This window comes from Sus scrofa, chromosome 17 (genome assembly GCF_054392235.1).
Source record: "Sus scrofa isolate SSC_HxYL_T2T_F1_AM1 chromosome 17, Sscrofa_HxYL_maternal_Yorkshire_Landrace_v2.0, whole genome shotgun sequence".
NCBI lineage: Eukaryota > Metazoa > Chordata > Mammalia > Artiodactyla > Suidae > Sus > Sus scrofa.
This window is the reverse complement of record NC_139399.1, coordinates 55,916,754-55,936,209: the sequence shown is the minus strand read 5'-3', so window position 1 is coordinate 55,936,209 and position 19,456 is coordinate 55,916,754. Positions and strand designations below refer to the sequence as shown.

Sequence of the window (19,456 nt, the reverse complement as noted above, 5' to 3'; positions counted from 1 at the left end):
GTGGTCACAGCTGCGTGAGAGATGATGGAAGTTTGGACCAGGGTGATGGTGACAGGAGGAGAGATGTGGGCAGATTCAGGATAAGGTTTGAAGGTGGAGTGGCTGAGACATGAGGAACAATCAGATCTGGTAGTAGGAGGAAAGAAGGGGTTGAGGATGGCTCCTAGAGTTCTGACTTTTAAATCTGTAAGGCTATAAGGACATTCCTGAAAGTGATTAAAGGGCAGATTATGGGAAAGATGAAGAAAGAAAAGAGCCCTAAAATTCCTAGTGACCACGTCCAGGAGGTGGCTGGTTCACGGGACTGGAGCCTTCCAGAAATCTAGGCCTCAGTTCAGTCATCTGCCCAAAGAGGAGGTTTGCCAAAGTTTGAAACCCCTAAAGGGTTTTTGGTGCTCAGTTTTGCTGGAATCGGGGTGAGCTCACCTGCGGCTCAGCAGCGACCCCTGGAGGCCTGGGGAGGCTCTTCCTCCTCCCCGCTTTGGGGCCATTTGGAGCAGATTCTCCACGTTCCTTCCAGACCTGAGGGGCCCAGAGTCAGGGAGGGGAACCCCTGACAGGTGGCCCTTGCGGAGAAAACTGTGTGTGCATCCAGGATGCTAATTCTTCACCGAATGTTAGAAGGATCCTTTCCCTCCTCTTTCTTCTGTACCCTGTATGTAACTTCCATGACGTGACCACTGCCCTGGGCCCTCCAGGAAGACGCCCCTAATCCATTACTCTAGTGCTGGCACCACCCACTGCTTGTGGAGCAGGAGTAGAGGGAGCTGAGTCCCAAAAGGTCGGGACTGGAGTCGCCAAAGGAGCCTCCCAGGATCTAGCTGTCTGGGGTCCAAACTTCTCTTTTCTCCCGTCTCCTTCCCGGGATTCCCCAGGGCTGGCAGCGACGCCTCCCGGGTGGCTGAGGACTGAAGGATCCGCCAGGCACCAATGACCCGGCGACCCAGCGGAACTCATTTTTCCTGCTGCCCGCCACTCTACCCCTATACTGCTGGCCCAACCCCTTCTTCTGTGGTCCCGCCCTTTTCTACCCCCAAACCCAAGCTGGTCCTGCCTCGTCCCATTGGCTCTGGACCCACCCTTTAATCACACGGTCCTCCCTTTTCCTGGTTCCACCTTCTCCCTCTCTGGTCCCGCCTCCTATCCGATGTGACCCCGCCCCTTTACTGCCCTCCGGCCCAGCCCCCTAGGTCTTAGCCCCTACATCACAAGATCCTCCCCTTCAACTCTAGCCCCACCCTCTTCTCTGTGTCCCCGCCCACCTCTATTCTGGCCCCTCCCTTCATCATTTCCCCTCCACCAGCCTTACCCCACTTTCCTAGATCCCAACTCGCTCTCCTTTCTCCGGCCCTCGGCTGGGACCCTACCCCACCCCGCCATGGCCCCGCCCCTCCCTACAAGACCTGCCCACCAAGGGGGGCCCCCCCCTCCCCTCCATAGCCCCGCCCCCATATCGGTAGGCCCCGCCCCCCTGCGGCCTCTACCTTTGGCGTCTTCCCCAGAGAGGTGGCGGAGACCGGCTGCTGGATGCCGTTGGGACTCCGGGTCAGAGGTCCCGGCAGGGCCCGCGGGTGGCAGCGAAGTGACAGTGAACCTGCGGCTCATGGTGCGGAAAGGGGCCGGGCGGCCGTGGAACGGGCCCAGATTGCACAAGTGGCCGCAGCCCGGCTCCAGGAGGCTGAAAGAGCGGATTCCCCCTCCACGCCGGCCGCCCCCCACCGGCCGCGGCGCCGCGCAGGGTCCTAGTGCCCGCTGTGCTGAGGCTCTGTATCTCATCACTTAGCTCTGAGGCCCTGGGCTCTCAATTCCACTGGAACCGCTTGAGGATCCCCCTCGCTGCTGAGAGCTTTCCCTGTACCAGGGACCCCAGCATGTGGCTCCTGGAACCGGCGCTCCTCTGCTGGGGTCTCCTAAACATCTGGGTTTCATTCACACTCATTCATTCAGCACATCTTGACGGCTCACCTGTGTTTCAGGCATTGGTGCTAGGCTCTGGGGATACAGCACTGGATGAGACCCACTGGCTTCCTTCCCTCGTGTGGCTTAAGTCCTAATGTGTGAGAGGAGAGAGATGATAAGTGAGCAAACGCATAAACAAGATAATTTGAGATTGTTGTATATGTTAAGAAGAAGAGGTGAGGAGTTCCCATCGTGGCGCAGTGGTTAACGAATCCGACTAGGAACCATGAGGTTGCGGGTTCGGTCCCTGCCCTTGCTCAGTGGGTTAACTATCCGGTGTTGCCATGAGCTGTAGGTTGCAAACGCGGCTCAGATCCCACGTTGCTGTGGCTCTGGCGTAGGCCTGCGGCTACAGCTCCGATTAGACCCCTAGCTTGGGAACCTCCATATGCTGCGAGAGCAGCCCAAGAAATGGCAAAAAGACAAAAAGAAGAAGAAGAAGAGGAAGGAGAAGGAGGAGGGGAAGGAGGGGAGGAAGAGGAGAAGGCCCAGGGATAATGAGTAGAGGGAAGGACTGCTTTAGGGCATGGTCTGAGAAGACCTCTCCTCAGAAGATGGAATATTTAACCTGAGACTTCACTAATGAGAAGGAGCCAATTAAGCAAAGATGTGGGGGAAGAGCTCTCTTGAAGAGAAAATAGCAAGTGCAAAGGCCCCGGGGTGAAAAGAGGTCTGGATGGTTTAGGGAGCAGCAAGAAGGCCAGTGTGTCTGGAACGGTGAGCGAAAAGCATGGTGGTGAGGAGATGAAGGCAGATCATAAGGCTTCAGGGAGGCATCTGGATTCTTTCCTAATCTACCAGGGAACCCGTGAGAAGTTTTTGAGTCGGGAAAATGAAGTAATCTGACTTATATGTTAACGGGGTCACTCTGGCTGCTGGGTGAAAACTCAACTAAGGGCAGGCGTAGAGACTGAGAGTCTGATGAGGAGGTTTCTGCAGACCCCCAGGTAAGAGGTGCTGTTAGCTGGGCTAGGATGGTGGCAGTCATCTGATTCCAGATACATTTTGGAAGTAGAACCTACAGGGCCTGCTGCTGGATTGGACGTTGCATGTAATGGAAAGAGGCCTCAAGGAGGATCCTGGAAAATCTCATGCATTGCTGGTGGGAATATAGATGGGCAGAACCGCTTTGGAAAATTGTTTGGTCACATCTGCTAAAGTTGAACTTACACATACCTGTCTAGCCAGCAATTCCACTCCAAGGTATATGCCTGTAAAATACTGTTTAACTAACGTGAAAATAGTCACAGTCTATCTTTAAGGAGTTCCAGTTGTGGCTCAGTGGTAACAAACCCAACTAGTGTCCATGAGGATGAGGGTTCCATCCCTGGCCTTGCTCAGTGGGTTAAGGATCCAGCGTTGCTGTGGCCATGGTGTAGGCCAGCAGCTGCAACTCCAATTCGACCCCTAGCCTGGGAACGTCTGTATGCTTCTGGGGTAGCCCTTAAAAAAGCAAAAAAAAAAAAAATCTATCTTTAAGGTGTTATAAATGATGATAGTAACTCTTGGGATGAAGAGGCAGTGATTACAAGAGGGCATGCGGGGGTTTTTAGGATGCCGGTGATGTTTTGTTTCTTGATCTGGATGCTGGTTACAGTTGTGTTCAGTTTGTGAAACTATATTGAAATGTACACTTGTGATGGGCTGACCTGTCTGTATGTTTGTTGCATTAGAGCAGTGGTTCTCAAGTGGGGGGCAGTGTGGCCCATCAGGGAACATTTGGCAATACTCAGAGACATTTTAGTTTGTCACAACTGGAAGGAGGATGATACTGGCATCTGGTGGGTAGAGGCCACTTGTGCCATCTGCCTTTTGCACCAAGACCAAAACTGCCTGGCTCTAAGCCACAGATTCACCATCACCTCCCTGCACTCCCCACTTCCAGTTAGGATCCATGATCAACAGACCCTGAATGGGTCTCGCATCTGTCCTTGGACCCCACTACCTCCGGGAGGAAGACATCAACCATTCTACAATGGGAGTTCCCTTGGTGGCACAGAGGGTTAAAGATCTGGCATTATCACTGCTGGGACTCGGGTTGGAGCTGTGGCACAGATTTGATCCCTGGCCCCAGAACTTCCCAGTGCCACAAGTGCAACCAAAAACTAAATCCTAAATAATATGGAGAGTCCCCCCCTGCCCAGTGAAGAATTATCTGGTCCAGATTGCCAAGAGTGCTCAGGTTGAGAAACCCTGTACCAGAATGAAGCATTTAACAGATCCCTAGATTTGAGGACTGGTCAGGTTTTAAGCTTGATTGAGGGCAGATGATGTCCTTTAGTAAAGGTGGTGACAACCGACAGCAGAGGGTGTTTAGAAGGTGGAGCAGCACCTAAGGACCGTGCGGAGTCGGCAGTTGAACCCCTGAGTCTGGCGCTCAGGGGAGAGGTGAAGGCTGAGGATATAAATTTCTGAGTCTTTAGCAGAGAGAGAGGCTATTTAAAGCTGCGGGGCGAGACGAGATCACAGGGAATGAGTGGACACAGAGAAGACGTCCAAGGATCGAGCACAAGGGCACGCCATCATTTGAGGGTTGGAAAGTGGGGGATCCAGCCGGGGAGACACGAGGAAACCCAGGAGGAAGGGGTGACCCAGAGACCAAGCGAAGACAAATTTCAGGAGGAAGGGCATTATTGGTTGTATCAAACAAGCCAAGAAATGGTATAGAATGAACACCAAGAAGTACCCATTTTGTCCGGCCACAGGAGGATCCCGGGTGGCTTTGAAGGGACGGTTTCAGGGGAGGAGTGGCGAGGGAGCCCAGCTGGGAGTAACGAGGAGCGGATGGAAATTGAGGACGTGGAGACAGTGAGCAGAGACCATACTTTGGGGAAGTTCTCCTGTGGGTGGGAGTGGGAAGTAAAGAAATGGAACAGAATCTAGAGACTGGGGCCCACAGGGGTTTTATTTTTTTCACTGTTTTTAATTTTTTGGCCACCCCTCGGCATATGGAGTTCCTCCTGGGCCAGGGATCAGATTTGAGCCATAGTCGTGACCTAAGCCGCAGCTGCAGCAACACAGGATCCTTAAACTGCTGTGCCAGCAGGGGATCAAACCTGGGTCCCAGGGCCCAAGAGGCTGCCAATACTGCTGCACCACAGCGGGAACTCCCCCACAGGGTGGTGGTGGTGGTGGTGGTTGTATTTTTAGGGCCGAACCTGCGGCATATGGAAGTTCCCAGGCTAGGGGTCTAATTGGAGCTGCAGTTGCCAGCCTACACCACAGCCGTAGCAATGTGGCATCCAGGCCGTGTCTGCAGCCTACACCACAGCTCAAGGCCACACTAGATCCCCAATCCACTGAGCGGGGTCAAGAATCAAACCAGCATCCCCATGGATACTCGTCGGATCCGTTTGCACTGAGCCACAATGGGAACTCCCTAAACAAGCCATATTAAGGAGCGTTTGTATGCCAGTGGGAGTGGGTCGCTCCTGATGGAGAACTGGGTTAGGGGAGAGGGGCACCGCCCACAGGAAGCTCAGGAGGACGTTCTCTGAACACCCTCCCTCTTGGCCCCAGGTGTGCAAGATGATCAAAGCTGACCAAGCCCATCCCCTCCACTCACCTGCCCCAACACTTCAGTCAGGTCCCTCTGCCCTCCACTTCCACCTTCGCTCATCTAGCCCAGACCACCAATCCTACCTCCGCCATTCCTGAATCCTCTCTGCTAAAACGCTAGAGTGCTGAGCCCTTTCTGGTTCCCCCAAATACCCCCTCGCTTTTTCTCTTCTCCCAGCATTTGCCCAAAGATCTCCCACTCCACCCCTGCTGTCACCACTCGCCAGCTAGGGGACTTCAGGTGGGCTGTGTAATTCTGTGCTGCAGTTACCTGCTTTGTAAAAGGCAGGGGGTGGCGTCCTTGTAATAGTAATAGTACCTCTAAGGTAAAAGCAGAACCTGTCTCATAGGGTCGCTTTAACGACTGGCTGGGTTAACATGCATCAGGTCCATGCCCAGCGTACAGCTGGTGCTGTACTAGTGGCAGTTCCTCTCATCATGTATCTAATCCATATTTTATTTTATTTTATTTTATTTTATTTTATTTTATTTTTTGGGCTCACCCTTGGAAGTTCCAGGACCAGGGATCAAAACTACGCCACAGCCATGACCCAAGCCACTGCAGTGATAACGCCAGATTCCTAACCCACTGAGCCACCAGGGAACGTCTATAATCCATATTTTATTTATCCACTGCCTTACTTCTGTGCACTTAGGTCGCTGCCAGTTGCTCGCTCTATGAACAATGCTGCAATCCACATCCTTCTGGGTGTTGTTTTGTGCACACGTGGGTGAGGGTTAGGGAGTAGGAACACTTTTAGGTTTAATGGTTCTTGGTAAATTACTCTCTAGGAAGCGAGTCCTCCTTGCACAGGAAGAAACTTGCTCATCCTCTCAGATTCAGTTCAAGTTCAGATGTCATCTTGGCTGGGAAATGTTTCCTGATTTCAACCACAACATGCAGAAAATCGCTCTCTCTTTCACTCTCTCTCTCTCTGACACACACACACACACTCACACACACCATTATTCTAGAACAAAGGGTCACACACTGTACACTCTCCGAGTGGGACCCCACCCCACCAGCCACAGAATCAGCACCCATGTAACTAAGCTGGACTCTCTGGGGATGGAGCCCTGAGTCTGTACTTTAAGCAAGCTTTGTGGGCTCTCTCGTACCCCCGAAAGTTTGAGGCCCCCTGAGAGGTCCTTAAGGACAGAAACATGGTCCAAGTCATGTCTCTATCCCCAGCGCCCAGCACAGGGCCTGGATCCACGTAAGGGCGCAATGAATGTTTGATGAATAATAAGCTGGCCACTTCCTCAGCTAGAAAATAGAAATAATTGAAAACAGGAATATTTCCTCATTGAAAACAGGAATAATAGGAAGGATTGAATGTCACTGCTCATGAAGTGCTGAGAACACCACCTGGCACGTGGCGTGCACTCGGCTGGTCATGTACACGCGTGATGTGTACGTACATACATACATCTGCTCCTCGAGGTTAAAGAATCCAAGTTTATTCCAAAAGTTCCAGCAAAAAGGAAGGTGGGAAGAGAGGGCCCAGCCCACCTCCCCTTCTCCTTGTCCTCCGGTTTGGATCCGGCAGGCCGGCTCATTCCTTATCAGGATGGCCCCCTTGAGGGCCCCCCACTGCAGTGCTGAAGCAGGATGAGGAGCCCTAGTCCTCGGGGCACTTCAGGAGGTCGAAGGTCACGTAGCCCACATAGTCCACCTGATTCACCTCGTTCCGGGAACTCACACGCCAGAAGAAGCGGGCCTGGCAGAAGTAAGCTTTCTCTGCAGGGGAGAGGCAGGCCCAAGAGAGGTGAATCCACCCCTCCCACGTACGCGTGCAGAAACAGGAGCGGGATCTCTGCAGTGATCCCTTCTGCCCTTCTGAGATCTTTCCCAGGTTTTCATCGGACACCTCTTCCCTCCTCCCCTCCCCCCCATCCCCGGAGATGCTGGAGGGCACAGACCTCCAGGTCCAAAGCAGTGACACAGAGCCTGGCACACAGGCGATGCTCAGAAAAGTCATTCAACAAGTCCATGCATTCACCCGACAAATACTTATCATGCCAAACACTGTCAGAGGCACTGGGGGTACAGCCGAGGAAAAATGCAGGCATGATCTCAGTCCTTTTGGTGCTTACACTCGAGTGAGGTAAGACAGATGGTCAACAAGCAAATGCGGAAATAAATGAGATTCAACAGAGAAAGCTATACGGGAAATAAAAGTGAGCGAATAGATAATGAGGGTTAGAGAAAGCCTCTCTGAAGAGGTGGCCTTAGTGCTGAGACCTGAAGGATGAGCAGGAGGCAGCCCAGTGACAATCTGGAGGAAAAAACGTTCCAGGCAGAGGGAACAACTGGCACAAAGGCCCTAAGCTGGGAATGACCTTGATGTGTTCAAAGAGCAGCCAGAGGCTGGTGTGAGTGGAGCAGAGCGAAAGGAATGACAGAAGTAGTGGGAGGGGATGGGGAGGAGGGGTTAGATCAGGTCATGTTAGTTTCTTTGACCTTGGCATGGGTCTAGAGTCACCCCCAAAACCATTGCCCTCCACTCCCAGCCCCTCCCTACTCCCAGAGAATATAGTAGACGTATCAGACAACCAGGATGGCTTAGAGGAGGGTGTTTGCAAAGGAGGTGATGAAAAGTGCCTGTTTTGGGGGTAGAGTCAACAAACCTTGTCAGCTGATTGGATGTGAGCCGTGAGGAGAAAGCAAGCGTAACTCCAGCTCCCACCTCCATTCTACAGGTGGGGAAACAGGCTCCACGAGGAGCAGGGACTTGCCCAAAGACACACAGCTATAAATTGTCTTATTTATCACTGTATCCCCAGTGGCAGCACAGTGCCTGGTACATTATAGTCACCTGATAAATATTGCCTAATAAAAGAAAACGTCTCCATGCAAACCAGGTGTCCTGTACTGCTGGGGAGACAGGAATCTGGGTCCTAGTTCTGGTTGTGCCCCTGTGTCCCTGGATGATCTGATAAGATCCCTGCCTCATAAGGAACTCGTCTGTGCTGGGGTATTGGCTTCAACCTCCGCTGGCTTTTTCTTTCTCAAGCCTGCCCTGGGAGGTGTCTCGGGAGCGATCCTGCCCTGACCCTCGTACTCAGCCCTCACCTTGGTACTGGAAGATGTCGTGTGTGTTCAAGGGCACCCCGGGGAACATCTGGTCCACACGGGTGGCGCTCCGGGAATCCACCTTCTGCGTCTTCACGTCGAACCTGCAGGACCCCAGGGAGGAGACAGGTGCTGAGCCGGCGGGCAGGGGGTGGCGCCTGGGCTCCCCCTGCCGGCGGTCCCCGGGACTCTCACCTCCAGAAGTTCTGCTGGCTGAACAGCAGCACCTTACCCGCCTCGCGCGGGAGGGCCCCTGTGACGCGGGCCACCTCCGGGCCCAGGCCCAACTTATCCAGACGCCTCGGGCCTAGTACCGACGCGCCTGTGTACACCCACACTTGGCGTCCTGCAGGAGAGAAGGGTCACATCGGTCCCGGGGGCAGGGAGTGGGCATACATTTTTCTTGAATGTCAAGAGAGAGAACCCAACGAGGCCTTTCCGCGCCCGGCGTGCCCTCAGTCTCTGTGCCCAAGAAGCAGCGCCGCTCGGTGGGTGAAACTGTGAAAGGGTGCGGTGAGGAAGGCTGAAATTCAGCCCCTGCTAAATTTGCTAAACTGTATCTACCAGAAGGGGGCGCCTTTTTCTAATTCGCAAGAGAAGTGTTATGGATTATCCTCGGTCTCTCGGTCCTCCTAGGTTGGGGGTCGGGGAGGGGATGGACCAGCGGGGGAGAATGAGGAAACTAACCAGAGAAGAAGAAAATCTTCTTGCTGAGCGGCTCCTCAAAGGCAGAGTCCAGCTTGTGGGGAAGCGCAGGCCACTTGTCCTTGATAAGGAAGGGGCCCTGCACCCGATGTTCCTTGCCCTCAGAGAGTCGCCAGTACTTCCTGGGGACATGAAAAGGGAATGGCGGGGCGCTGAACCTTGAACAGAAGACCAGGGGGCCGGGAGACACAGGCAGGTCCCACCTCCAAGCCCAGCCTTGCCCCCTCACCCATCCTTGAAGAAATGTAGGCGATTCCGGATCTCCGCGATGGCATCGAAGATGTCCACATTGCAGATGTCCTCCCCTGGCCCCAAGGACACCGTAGGGGCTGCAGAAGGGCCAGCAGTGGGAGGACCCGTGGGGCCAGCTGAAGGAGGGCCTGTGGGGCCAGCAGTGGAGCGCTCAGAGGGGCGGGTAGTGGGAGGCCCGGTGACGCAGACCGTGGGGGGAACGGTGGACTGGGGTTCAGCTGTGGTGGTGGTTGGAGGCCGGGGTTCAGGTTTAGGGCGAGAACCTAAAAAGACACGAGACATGAGACACCCCCTGTTCCCACACATCCCGGTGTCTCTGGAATAGCTGCTCCCCCAAAGCCTCCCAAGCACTCACATTTTATTTTATTTTACTTTTCACTCCTCATTTTAGATGCTGGAGCCTGCCTTCCCCCAGCCCCGGACAGGCAGCTTCCTTTCACACACTCACCCCCACCCCCAGGCTGGTGGGAGAGAAGTCTTTTTTGAGCTCTCAAATGGAGTGCCAAACCTAGTGCCAGGAGTTTTATAAACTCACATTAGCTTGTTTGATCTTCAGGGGGGAAAAAACCCTGTGAAGATTATTATCTCCATTTTTTTTTAAAATACTAATGATAAATTATGATTTAAAAAATCATCAAACATATGATGCTTACTATATGCCAGGCATTATTCTAACTTAGGGAAACGTCCTAACAACCCCATGAGGCAGGTATTAGCCCCGCTTTACAGATGAGGAAGTTAAGGGGTGAAGTAACAAGTCCAAGGTCATCTAGCCAGGAAGCGGCTGCACTGGCTTTTTTTTTTTTTTTTCCCCCTCCCCTGGGCAGATGGAGTGCCTGGGCCAGGGATCAGATCCAAGCTGTAGCTGTGACCTAAGCTGCAGTTGTGACAACACCAGATCCTTAACCCACTGTGCCTAGGTGGGGATTGAACCTGAGTCCCAGCGCTCCCAAGATGCCTCAGATCCCATAGCACCACTGCAGAAACTCCACGGACTGGCTTTTGAACCTATGTCCATCACACTCTAGAGCCTGGGCTCTTATCACCATCTCCAAGCACTGACCTGACAGCATTTGTACCCATTGGCACTGGGGTCTCTTGCAGATAGATGTTGGGGTCGTAACTTTTTCCTCCTCCCTGTTCTCAGGGTACTGGGGGCTGACAGAACCCAGCCTTTCCCTCTGCTCCCTCCATCCCTGCCCCACACTCTCACCATACAGATACTGGATGCCCCGCACATCGTCCTCATGCAGGGGGTGCTCCTCAGTGAAGCTGTACATGGGGTACATGAGCGCCTCTGGCACGGTTGAGTGATCTAAGCCCAATGCGTGGCCGAACTCGTGCGCCGCCACAAGGAACAGGCTGTAGCCTGGACGAAAGAGGGAGCCTGAGAGGTAAGCCCTGGGCCAAGCCCCCATCCCCGGCCATCCCTCCTGGACGCCTCTGCCCTGGCCGAGGCTTCAGCCTCAGAACCCTGCCCACCTTGGTCCGGGCAGAAGCCCCACTTCTTGTCCTTGTCGAAGTTCGAGGTGGTGGCACACCAGAGGTGCCCATCACTGCGGCCCTCTCTGGTGCAGGCCGAGTACTCCTTGCCCAGGAAGGTGAAGGGGAAGACGCACAGGTCCCCCGCCGAGTTGCCTCCCGTCACCGTCGAGTCAGCTGGAGAGACCCAGAGCCCCCCAGGTTAAGCCAAAGGGACGGGTCCAAAAAGGAGCCAGAGTTGGGCCAATCGAGGAGCAAGAGAATCTTGGAGGCCCATTTTAAAAGCCTAGGGGGCGTTGTGGGGCACAGCTGAGACCGGGCTAGGCTGATGGGCGGGGCCTGGGGCTGGAGACCCATGGAGAGGCTGCCAGCTGGGCTAAAAGGCCAAGCTTCCGCGGACGCGGCGGCAGCAATTGGAAGGCAGAGGGAGGAGCTATGGCGATGGCGGGCAGAGTCAAGGTGATCCCGAGGGCCGATGAGGAGTGGAACGACAAATCAATGGGTGGAAGAGCCATGCTCGGGGACCAACGCGAAAATAGGGAGCGGGGCTGAATCAGGTAGGCGGGGCAGAGGTACCTCGGGTAGGGCAGAAGCCATAAAGCTTGTCCTGGTCGTAGTTGGCGGTGGTGCCGCACCAGCGGTAGCCGTCTGAGCGGCCGTCGGTGGTGCAGGAGGAGTAGGAGCGGCCCTCGAAGGTGAATGGAAACACGCAGGGCTTGCCGTCCGCGTTACCGTCCCGAGTGAAGAGTCCTGGGAGGCCCACACGATTACCCCGAAGTGCCCCGAGTTTATCGACCCACAAACCACCTGCGTACTGCGCCCCTCCTCGCCTCCGTTCACAAATGCGGAAACTGGGCCCAGAGAACGGGGTAGTGATTTGCAAGCCACACAGCACTAGTGGCCTAGCTGGGATTAAAACCCAGCGTCCTGGGTCCGCGAGAGGGGTAGGCACTCACTCTCGCTAGGGCAGAAGCCAAACTGGCGGTCGGTGTCATAGTCGGCCGTGGTGCTGCACCAGAGCATGTCGTCGGAGCGGCCGTCCGTGGTGCAGGCGGAATATGAGCGGCCCTCGAAGGTGAAGGGGAAGTGGCAGGCTGCGCCTTTTGCGTTTCCGAAGTAGGTCGGAACCACTACAGCAAAGAGGGAGAGGGGTCAGGGAGACTGGTGGTGCGCCTGAAAGAAGAAGGGAATGGGGGCTAGGGCGGCTCGGGAACTCACCGACGCCTTTGCCCAGAGACCACAACTCTTCATCGTCGAAGTGGGCGTCTCCTTGAATGCCCGGGCCAGGAGGGAAGGCGTGTGCCAGGAGCCCGTCCTTCCCATCGAAGGGATACCCATCTCCGTGCTCTGAAGACGCAGGTGGAGAAGAGAGTTAGCCGCGTGTAGTTGCGCAGGTTGTGCGCTGCCCAAGGGCGCTGGGCCGAGTGCGGGCTGAAATCCCGACCACGGGCCGCGGAGACTTGCGTCCCAGCGCTGCGCGGTGTTAGGCGGGAGGGGGTGCCATAGGGCGAGAGGCAGCCAGGGCTGCGGAGACAGGCACGGGAAATCCAGTTCAGGGCCCTCTCTACTCTTTCCGTGGTCCTCCGTCCCCTGTCCCCGTCGCAGACCCTCCTGGCTTTCCCTTTCTCGCGATCTCACCCTTAACACCAAACTGGATAACGATGTCGGCGTTGGGGCCGTATACGCGAGTGAAATTGAGCGGCGTCACCTCGCTCCAGAGCGCGAAGGCGCGGGCAAAGGCGTCGTCAATCACATCGCGCGGCAAGTCTTCCGAGTAGTTTTGGATCCTGCGGGGGAAAGGCACGTTAGAGGTCAGAAGTGAGGGGCGGGAGCCGGGGCACCGCAGACACCCCATGTCTCAGCGACTTAAGATGGGCAACGATCCCTACGCTCCACGCTTTCGTCTGTAAAGGACTTTCAGACGTATTTTTCTCCTTGTACATTCACAGCGGCCCTGGCAGGAGGACTCAAAATGCGGGGTCCATTTCCCCGACGAGGAAACGGAGGCTCAGAGGTGGAGCCGCTCGCCCCAGGCGGCGCATTTAGGGAAACCTAGGGATTGGCCTAGGACCGGACGTGTTCACCGCCGGGCGGCGCGCGGGACCGGCCTCTCCCCTCTCCCTGCCAAGCCCCGTTCTCCCGCAGCGGGCCGGGTTGCGCACCAGTAGGTGATGTCGTGGTGGTGCCACTTGAGGTCGCCCTCAAAGGTCTGGAATTTGCCCAGGTCCGGGACGCCGCAGCGCGGGGCACGCATGGCATTCAGGGTGGTGGTGTCCAGCTCGCCAGTCTGCGGCAGGGACAGGCGCTGCTGGAGAAGCTTTAGAGCCGGTTCCAGGGACTGCTTTCTGTCGGTCATCTCGGCCACTTGAGTGTAGCCATAGCGGTACAGATATTCCTGTGGATGGACGGGCGGAGACATCCCAGAGCCCTGAGCCGTTTCTCTGCTCCCTGGGCCAGGACTCTATCCCTCCAGGCTCTCGGGGACCAGAAACACAGGCACGGTATCCAGGACTTGGTACCCGGGGTACCAGTGCCTGTGCCCACTGGGGACCCTCGCCTCCCTGTAGACATTCTCAGCACCTTTCTACCTCCATGCCCCTGGCCATGCCTACTTCAGGGCCCCCTAGGATTTACCCCTGTTCACCCCTAGCCCATGCCCATCCCAAACTCCTCCAGTGCCCTGTCACCACTGCCCATCTAGGAAACCCTCATTAGCCCATTCCTGGGAATCACTGCCTAGAGGCTCCCTGTGCCTGATCCTGGACACCTCTGTTCTCTGGACATGCCCATTACCCACCAACATGCCCTAAAGTGTCTCCTCAGAGACACCAAGCCCTTGCTGGGTCTCTTGGCCAGTCCTTCCCAACCCTAGCCTGGGGCGGGTGCATACCTCTGCCAGCTGCCTGTCGCTGAGATTGGTTCGTAGGTCTCCCGGGAAGACCACAAAGGTGGGCTGGCGTGGTTTGGGGGCGGCAGAGCAGCCCAGCACCAGGAGCACCAGGACCAAGGGCTGCCAGGGGCTCATCGTGAGGGTAGCAGTGTCTGACTGCAGCTGCCCTTGTGGGGGCTTTAAAGAGGCACTGTCACTGAATCAGTGACCCCGCCCCTCCCCGCCAGGCTTAGGGGAGAGCTGACTCAGGGGATGCGGAGTGAGTGTGTGTGTTAGTGTGTGTGTGTGTGTGTGTGTGTGTGTGTGTGTGTTGGGCAGTCCGAGCATGAGAAGGCAAAGAAAGGGCTTACACCACCTCCTTTTCCCCCCACCCTGCCCACAGTCCCCATTGCCGAGTCAGGCAGGACCCCAGACCCACAGGAAACCACAGGCCCATAGGGGAAGGATTGGGTTTTGCAAACTGCAGAGCTTGTAAGAACTGCATGAAAGGGAAGGCGGGGAGGCAAGGCTGGAGGGCTTGAGCTTCATCTGACGGCCCCAGGTGGTCAGCCCAAGGGAGAGGCATGGAAGAGTCCCTGTGGGCCTCTTTCTGAACCTAATGATCCCCCTTCCTGATCAGACCCCCTCCATCTGAGGGCCCCTCCCCACACTCCCAGGCTCTGTCCTCTCTACTCCCAGGAAGCCATCCTTGACTCAGCTTCCTCTCCCTGCGCCACCTGGGGCAGAAGGACTGGGCTCTGCTGGGCAGGACCTGGGGAATTTCATGGGGACAACCCCCGTTCATCAACAGGCTGAGCCCTTCAGGATAGTAAAGGGGGAGTTTGTGGCGTCTGGAAGCCAACAGACATGGCTCCAGTGTCTTGGGCAAATGTCACCACTTAGAGTTTGTTTCCTCAGCTGGGGAGAAAAGAAAAGGACCCTTTGTCCTTAAATTGATGTGAAGATAAAATGAGATCAGACACATCAAATACTTAGTACCATGTATGTTGCAAGTATTCTAGAAATGGCTGTGATCGCTTTTAATTGTCTGGGCCAAGGTCATGATTCTGACTTGGAATCAGGAGACCGGAGTCTTGGATTCTAATATGCTGTGTGACCTAGAGTAAATGCCTTAACCTCTCTGGGCTTTGGACTCTTGAACTGCAAAATAGCGGGGGGCCTTGCGGAATGATCTATGGAAGCCCTTTCACTTCTCCAGAACTTCTCTCTCCAGAACAGCACAAACTCCAGCTCCGATAATCACCTCTTATGCCAATAACCAGCATCCTCCCTCCCTTCTTTCCAGTGTGAGGCAGGATCTGTATTTGCCTTGTTCAAAGCCCGTTGTTTGGGAAGGACAACAACAGCAGTTCAACAAGCTGTATATAAAGGGCTAGTATGTGCTAGGTACTTTATATGCTTATCTAATAAATGAGTCTGTGAGACAGAGACAGTTAACCTCCTTTACAAGAAAATTGAAGCTCTAGGGGTTCTTCCGTGGCACGTCAGGTTAAGGATCAGGCAGTGTCACTGCAGCAGCTTCGGTCACTGCTATGGTGCTGGTTCAATCACTAATCCAGGAGCTTCTGCATGTTATGGGTGTGGCCAAAAAAATTAAAAAAAAAAAAAAAAGGCAAAACAAAACCCTGAAGCTCTAGAGCTCACAAATTAATGAGCATCTGCTTTGGAGTCACACAGTTCTGGTTATTGGTCCCAGCTCCGTGACCCTGGGTAAGTCACTTCATCTCTGAACCATAATAATAATAACGGATTTTTTGCGACGGACTGTGTTGACAGCTGTGATAAGTTCCCTATAAGCATCTCATTTCATTCCCCCCCCAACCCCGCTCTGTGAGGTAGGTTCAGTGAGTACCCCTCCCATTTTCAGAGGCAAAAACTGAGGCTCAGAGTAGTTAAGGAACTTGGCTGTGATCACACAGTGAGTGAGTACTCAGGATTAGGCCTCAAACCTAAGGCTACCTGGTTCACAAGCTTTTCATCTTTATCACCATTTACAGAGAACTGAAATGACCAGGGATTGGAGGGGAGCAGGAGGGATGGGTGGGGGAGGGGAAACGTAAACCTGAAACCCTTCTCCCTTAATCCTCTGCACCCACTGAGGATCAGAGAGGAAGTTCAGGTCTTGGGGAAATCAGAGGTTAGGACAGAGGACCCAAGGGAACCATACTCCAGACTTGAGAGTCTGGGCTTATAGAGCGATATGATTTTAGCAATGGAAACAAAGAGACCCTCCAATCCAAGGGAGGCTTATCTGGTAGCAGACATGGACTTTAGGAGAATCCATGACCCCCCCCCCACTTGCCATCAGTTGTCCAAAATGCCCTATCTCTGTATATATATATGTTGCATTTCTCAAGGTCAATGGTATTGATGTTTGGGGCCAGATAATTCTGTTTTGAGCGGCTGTCCTTTGCCTATTGGAGGGCTAGGAGAATCCCCAGCCTCTACCCCATGCCAGTAGCACCTCCCCCTGCCAGTTGTGACAACCAGAAACGTTGCCAAACCTTACTAAATGTTCCCTGGGCAGGCAGGAGAGGGACAGTCACCCCCAGCTGAGAACCATTGATATCTGTCGATTTTTCTATGAAAAGGGTCCAAACCTTATATCACATACGCCTACCATTGACGACGATCCTCAAACCTTTAAAGACCACCTACTCAAGGGATTTCCCTTGTGGCACAGAAGGTTAAGGATCCAGCATTATCACTGCAGCAGCTCTGCTTGCTGCTATGGCTCGGGTTCAATCCCTGGCCCAGGAACTTCCATGTGCTGTGGGTGCAGCCCAAAAAAATACCATATGTTCAAGAAATATTTGTTGAGTCTTATGGGCCAAGCATCATGCTAAAAGAACTGAGTGGCCAAGGTGGGCTTTGTCCCAGTACCCCTGGAGCTGAAAGTCCAATGGGGGAGAAATGGAATGAGTAATTAAGAACAGAGAGACAGATATCACAAGAAGGAGACATATTTATTTATTGCAGTTATCCCCACCATGTAGATGAGGCAACCGAGGCCCAGATGGAATTTCCCGTAGACCACAGAGTATTGGGGGGCAAAAAGGAGTGGTAGTGAAGAGCCTGTGCTTTGGAAATTGGCTGAGAATTTCAAGTCTCAGCTCTGGCACAGACCCACTGTGGATCTGAGTAGTTGACATAACCTGTTAGCGCCTCCATTTCCCCATCTTAAAAGGGCCAATAATAGTGGGACTGTGACAATCAAATGGGCTAATAAAGTGTCTGGCACATGGTCATAAGTGCCTGCTGCTCCTCTAGTCATGACTGCCTCTGGGTCAGCTGGCTCTTTTGACCAAGTGGGGAACAGGGAGAGCGCACCCCCCCCCAGGAACCCCAGAGCTTGATCCCTGGAGTCAATCCAAGCAAGAACCCTCCTTTCCTCCCTCCCTCCCAACTTCCTTCTTTACCTTCTGGGCTCCCCAACCCCCCTCGAGGGGAACTTTCAACACAGCAGTGGCAGGAAGTGGTTCTGTCACCACATCCCTTCCTCAGTCCCCCAGCCCCTCCTTTCAGTACTGAAACCGAGGTTAGCCAAGGCACTGGGAGAGCGGGACCTACCCCGAGGTGGGCGCCCTCTAACCCTGTCCCGGGTCAGAGCTTGGACTCTAAGCCCCTCACTCAGGTGGAGGCCGCCTCAGGATGGGGAGGGGGCTGATCTTGGAGCCCTGAGTCACCCGCTGGATGACACAGGCCCGCAGGCTGCTATTAGTAACTCCAGGCCCCCAGACCGAGGTCAGCCTCACGAGGTGAGGACTCTCCCTCCCTGTGTAGGATGGGGGAACTCCAAGCCTGTTTCTCCCAAATCTGCCCCAGAGGGGAGGGGCAGCCAGCCTGAGGGTCCTGGCAGGATGTGACTGGTGTCTGGGATGAAGCAGGAAGGCCTGCACACTGCAAGACGTTGCCCGAGGGGAGAGCATCATTCCAGCGCCCACACCCCACCCACAAACACACCTGCCACCCCAGCCCCAGGTGCTGGCATTTCCCATGCTGACTCGCAGAGGCCCTCATAATTGTTATTATTTGTCATGCCCACACCTATCTGCATTGTGCTCCTTCTATAGGAAGGTGTAGAGTGTAGACTTTGTAAGCAGACTCCTCGGGTTCAAGTTCCAGTTCCTACTCCTTCTGGCAGTGGGACCTGAAGCAAGTCGCTTTGCCTCTCTCTGCCTCCATGTCCTCCTCTGTAAAATGGGGGCGAGAACTGTCCTTGCTTCCAAGTGGTGTGGAGGGATTGAATGAGATTCGACATTGCAAATCTTTAGCACGCAGTAGGTTCGAGAGGCAAATGTTAGCTATTATGTTTCTGTGACTGTAGTGCGCTCACATTTACAAGTTAGGACTCAGGAGTGCATTTTACAGGGGAGGAATCTTTGAGGCTCAGAGAGTTGCCCACACAGTTAGCAAGGAGCACACCTGGGACTCAGCCCACACCTGACACCAGCCCCCTGTTCTTTCCACAGCATTGCGCATGTGCCGCCAGCCACCCCAATCTGTGATCATTCCAATAGTCAACGCCTGGGGGTGGGCTTGGGGGCACTTGACAGCTTCTCCGGCGCTGTCAAGTACCTCATCACCTCTGGTTTGTACCTAACGGTGGATTTTCTTGGTAGCCTACCTGAATCTGAGCTTTCAGAATCCCTTGGACTTCATGAGAGGCTGAGATCATAAGCCGTTTTCAAGGTGACAGACCCAAGGCCCAGAGAAGCGCTTCACGCTGCTCACTGTCACACAGCTGGTGAGTGACAGAGCTCTTGCCTAGGTCTTCTGACTCCAAATCTCGTGCTAAGATCAGGTCACTGGATCTGGCAAGAAGGAAGTCAGTGGGGGAAGCAGCCTGGGGCATGGAGCGTGCCCAGAAGTCAGGCTGGAGGGGATTAAAGCCTAGGAACCAACATCGAGAACAGGTGTCAGGTATTTGACTAGGGGAAGAATGGAGGGGGTGAATAATAGAGGGAAAAGAAAAGATGAAGGTAGCTAGAAGAGGCAGAGGAACAGTCGAGCGGAATTTCCTTTTTTTTTTTTTTTTTTTTTGTCTTTTTGTCTTTTCTAGGGCCACACCCGCGGCATATGGAGATTCCCAGGCTAGGGGTCCAATCAGTCGGAGCTGTAGCTGCTGGCCTACACCAGAGCCACAGCAATGCAGGATCCGAGCCGCCAGACCTTAACCCACAGAGCGAGGCCAGGGATCGAACCTGCAACCTCATGGTTCTTAGATTCGCTAACCACCGAATCATGACGGGAAGGCAGAGTTTCCTTTAAGTCAAGAGGTTCATGTCCACAAGAAGTGATGGTGCCGTGGAGGGAGAGGTAAAGCGATCGAGGGGAAGAGGGTGCACTGGGACCAGTTCCTCTGGCATCAGACTGCCCACTGGCAGGTGAGCCTATGCTTGGGGTCCCAGCAAAGCAGATGTAGCCCCCAAATACACATATAAAAGTTGGTGGGGTTTTTTTTAATTACGACTTTATTTTTAGAGAGTTTGGGGTTAGTAGATGCAAACTATTATGTTTAGAATGGCTAAACA

The 19,456-nt window shown here is 54.3% G+C and overlaps 2 protein-coding genes across 3 annotated transcripts in view; both read right to left on the bottom strand.

The window, feature by feature from the left end:
- SLC12A5 (solute carrier family 12 member 5) overlaps positions 1 to 1,717 on the bottom strand; it is a 38,642-nt gene extending 36,925 nt beyond the window's left edge. For both annotated transcript variants that reach the window (XM_021078314.2, XM_021078315.2), the window contains exon 1: positions 1,485 to 1,717. In XM_021078314.2, the coding sequence (XP_020933973.2) occupies positions 1,485 to 1,605 (121 nt within the window). In that variant the 5' untranslated portion in view covers positions 1,606 to 1,717. The remainder of the gene's footprint in view (positions 1 to 1,484) is intronic.
- A 5,247-nt stretch (positions 1,718 to 6,964) lies between these two features.
- Positions 6,965 to 14,057, bottom strand: MMP9 (matrix metallopeptidase 9). Its single transcript, NM_001038004.1, is given in 13 exon segments — positions 6,965 to 7,258; positions 8,594 to 8,697; positions 8,789 to 8,939; positions 9,281 to 9,420; positions 9,528 to 9,813; positions 10,764 to 10,919; positions 11,033 to 11,209; positions 11,609 to 11,782; positions 11,989 to 12,162; positions 12,251 to 12,379; positions 12,671 to 12,819; positions 13,195 to 13,427; positions 13,923 to 14,057. Coding segments are annotated over 13 exon segments (2,127 nt in total). The 3' UTR covers positions 6,965 to 7,139.
- Positions 14,058 to 19,456: the final 5,399 nt, after the last annotated feature.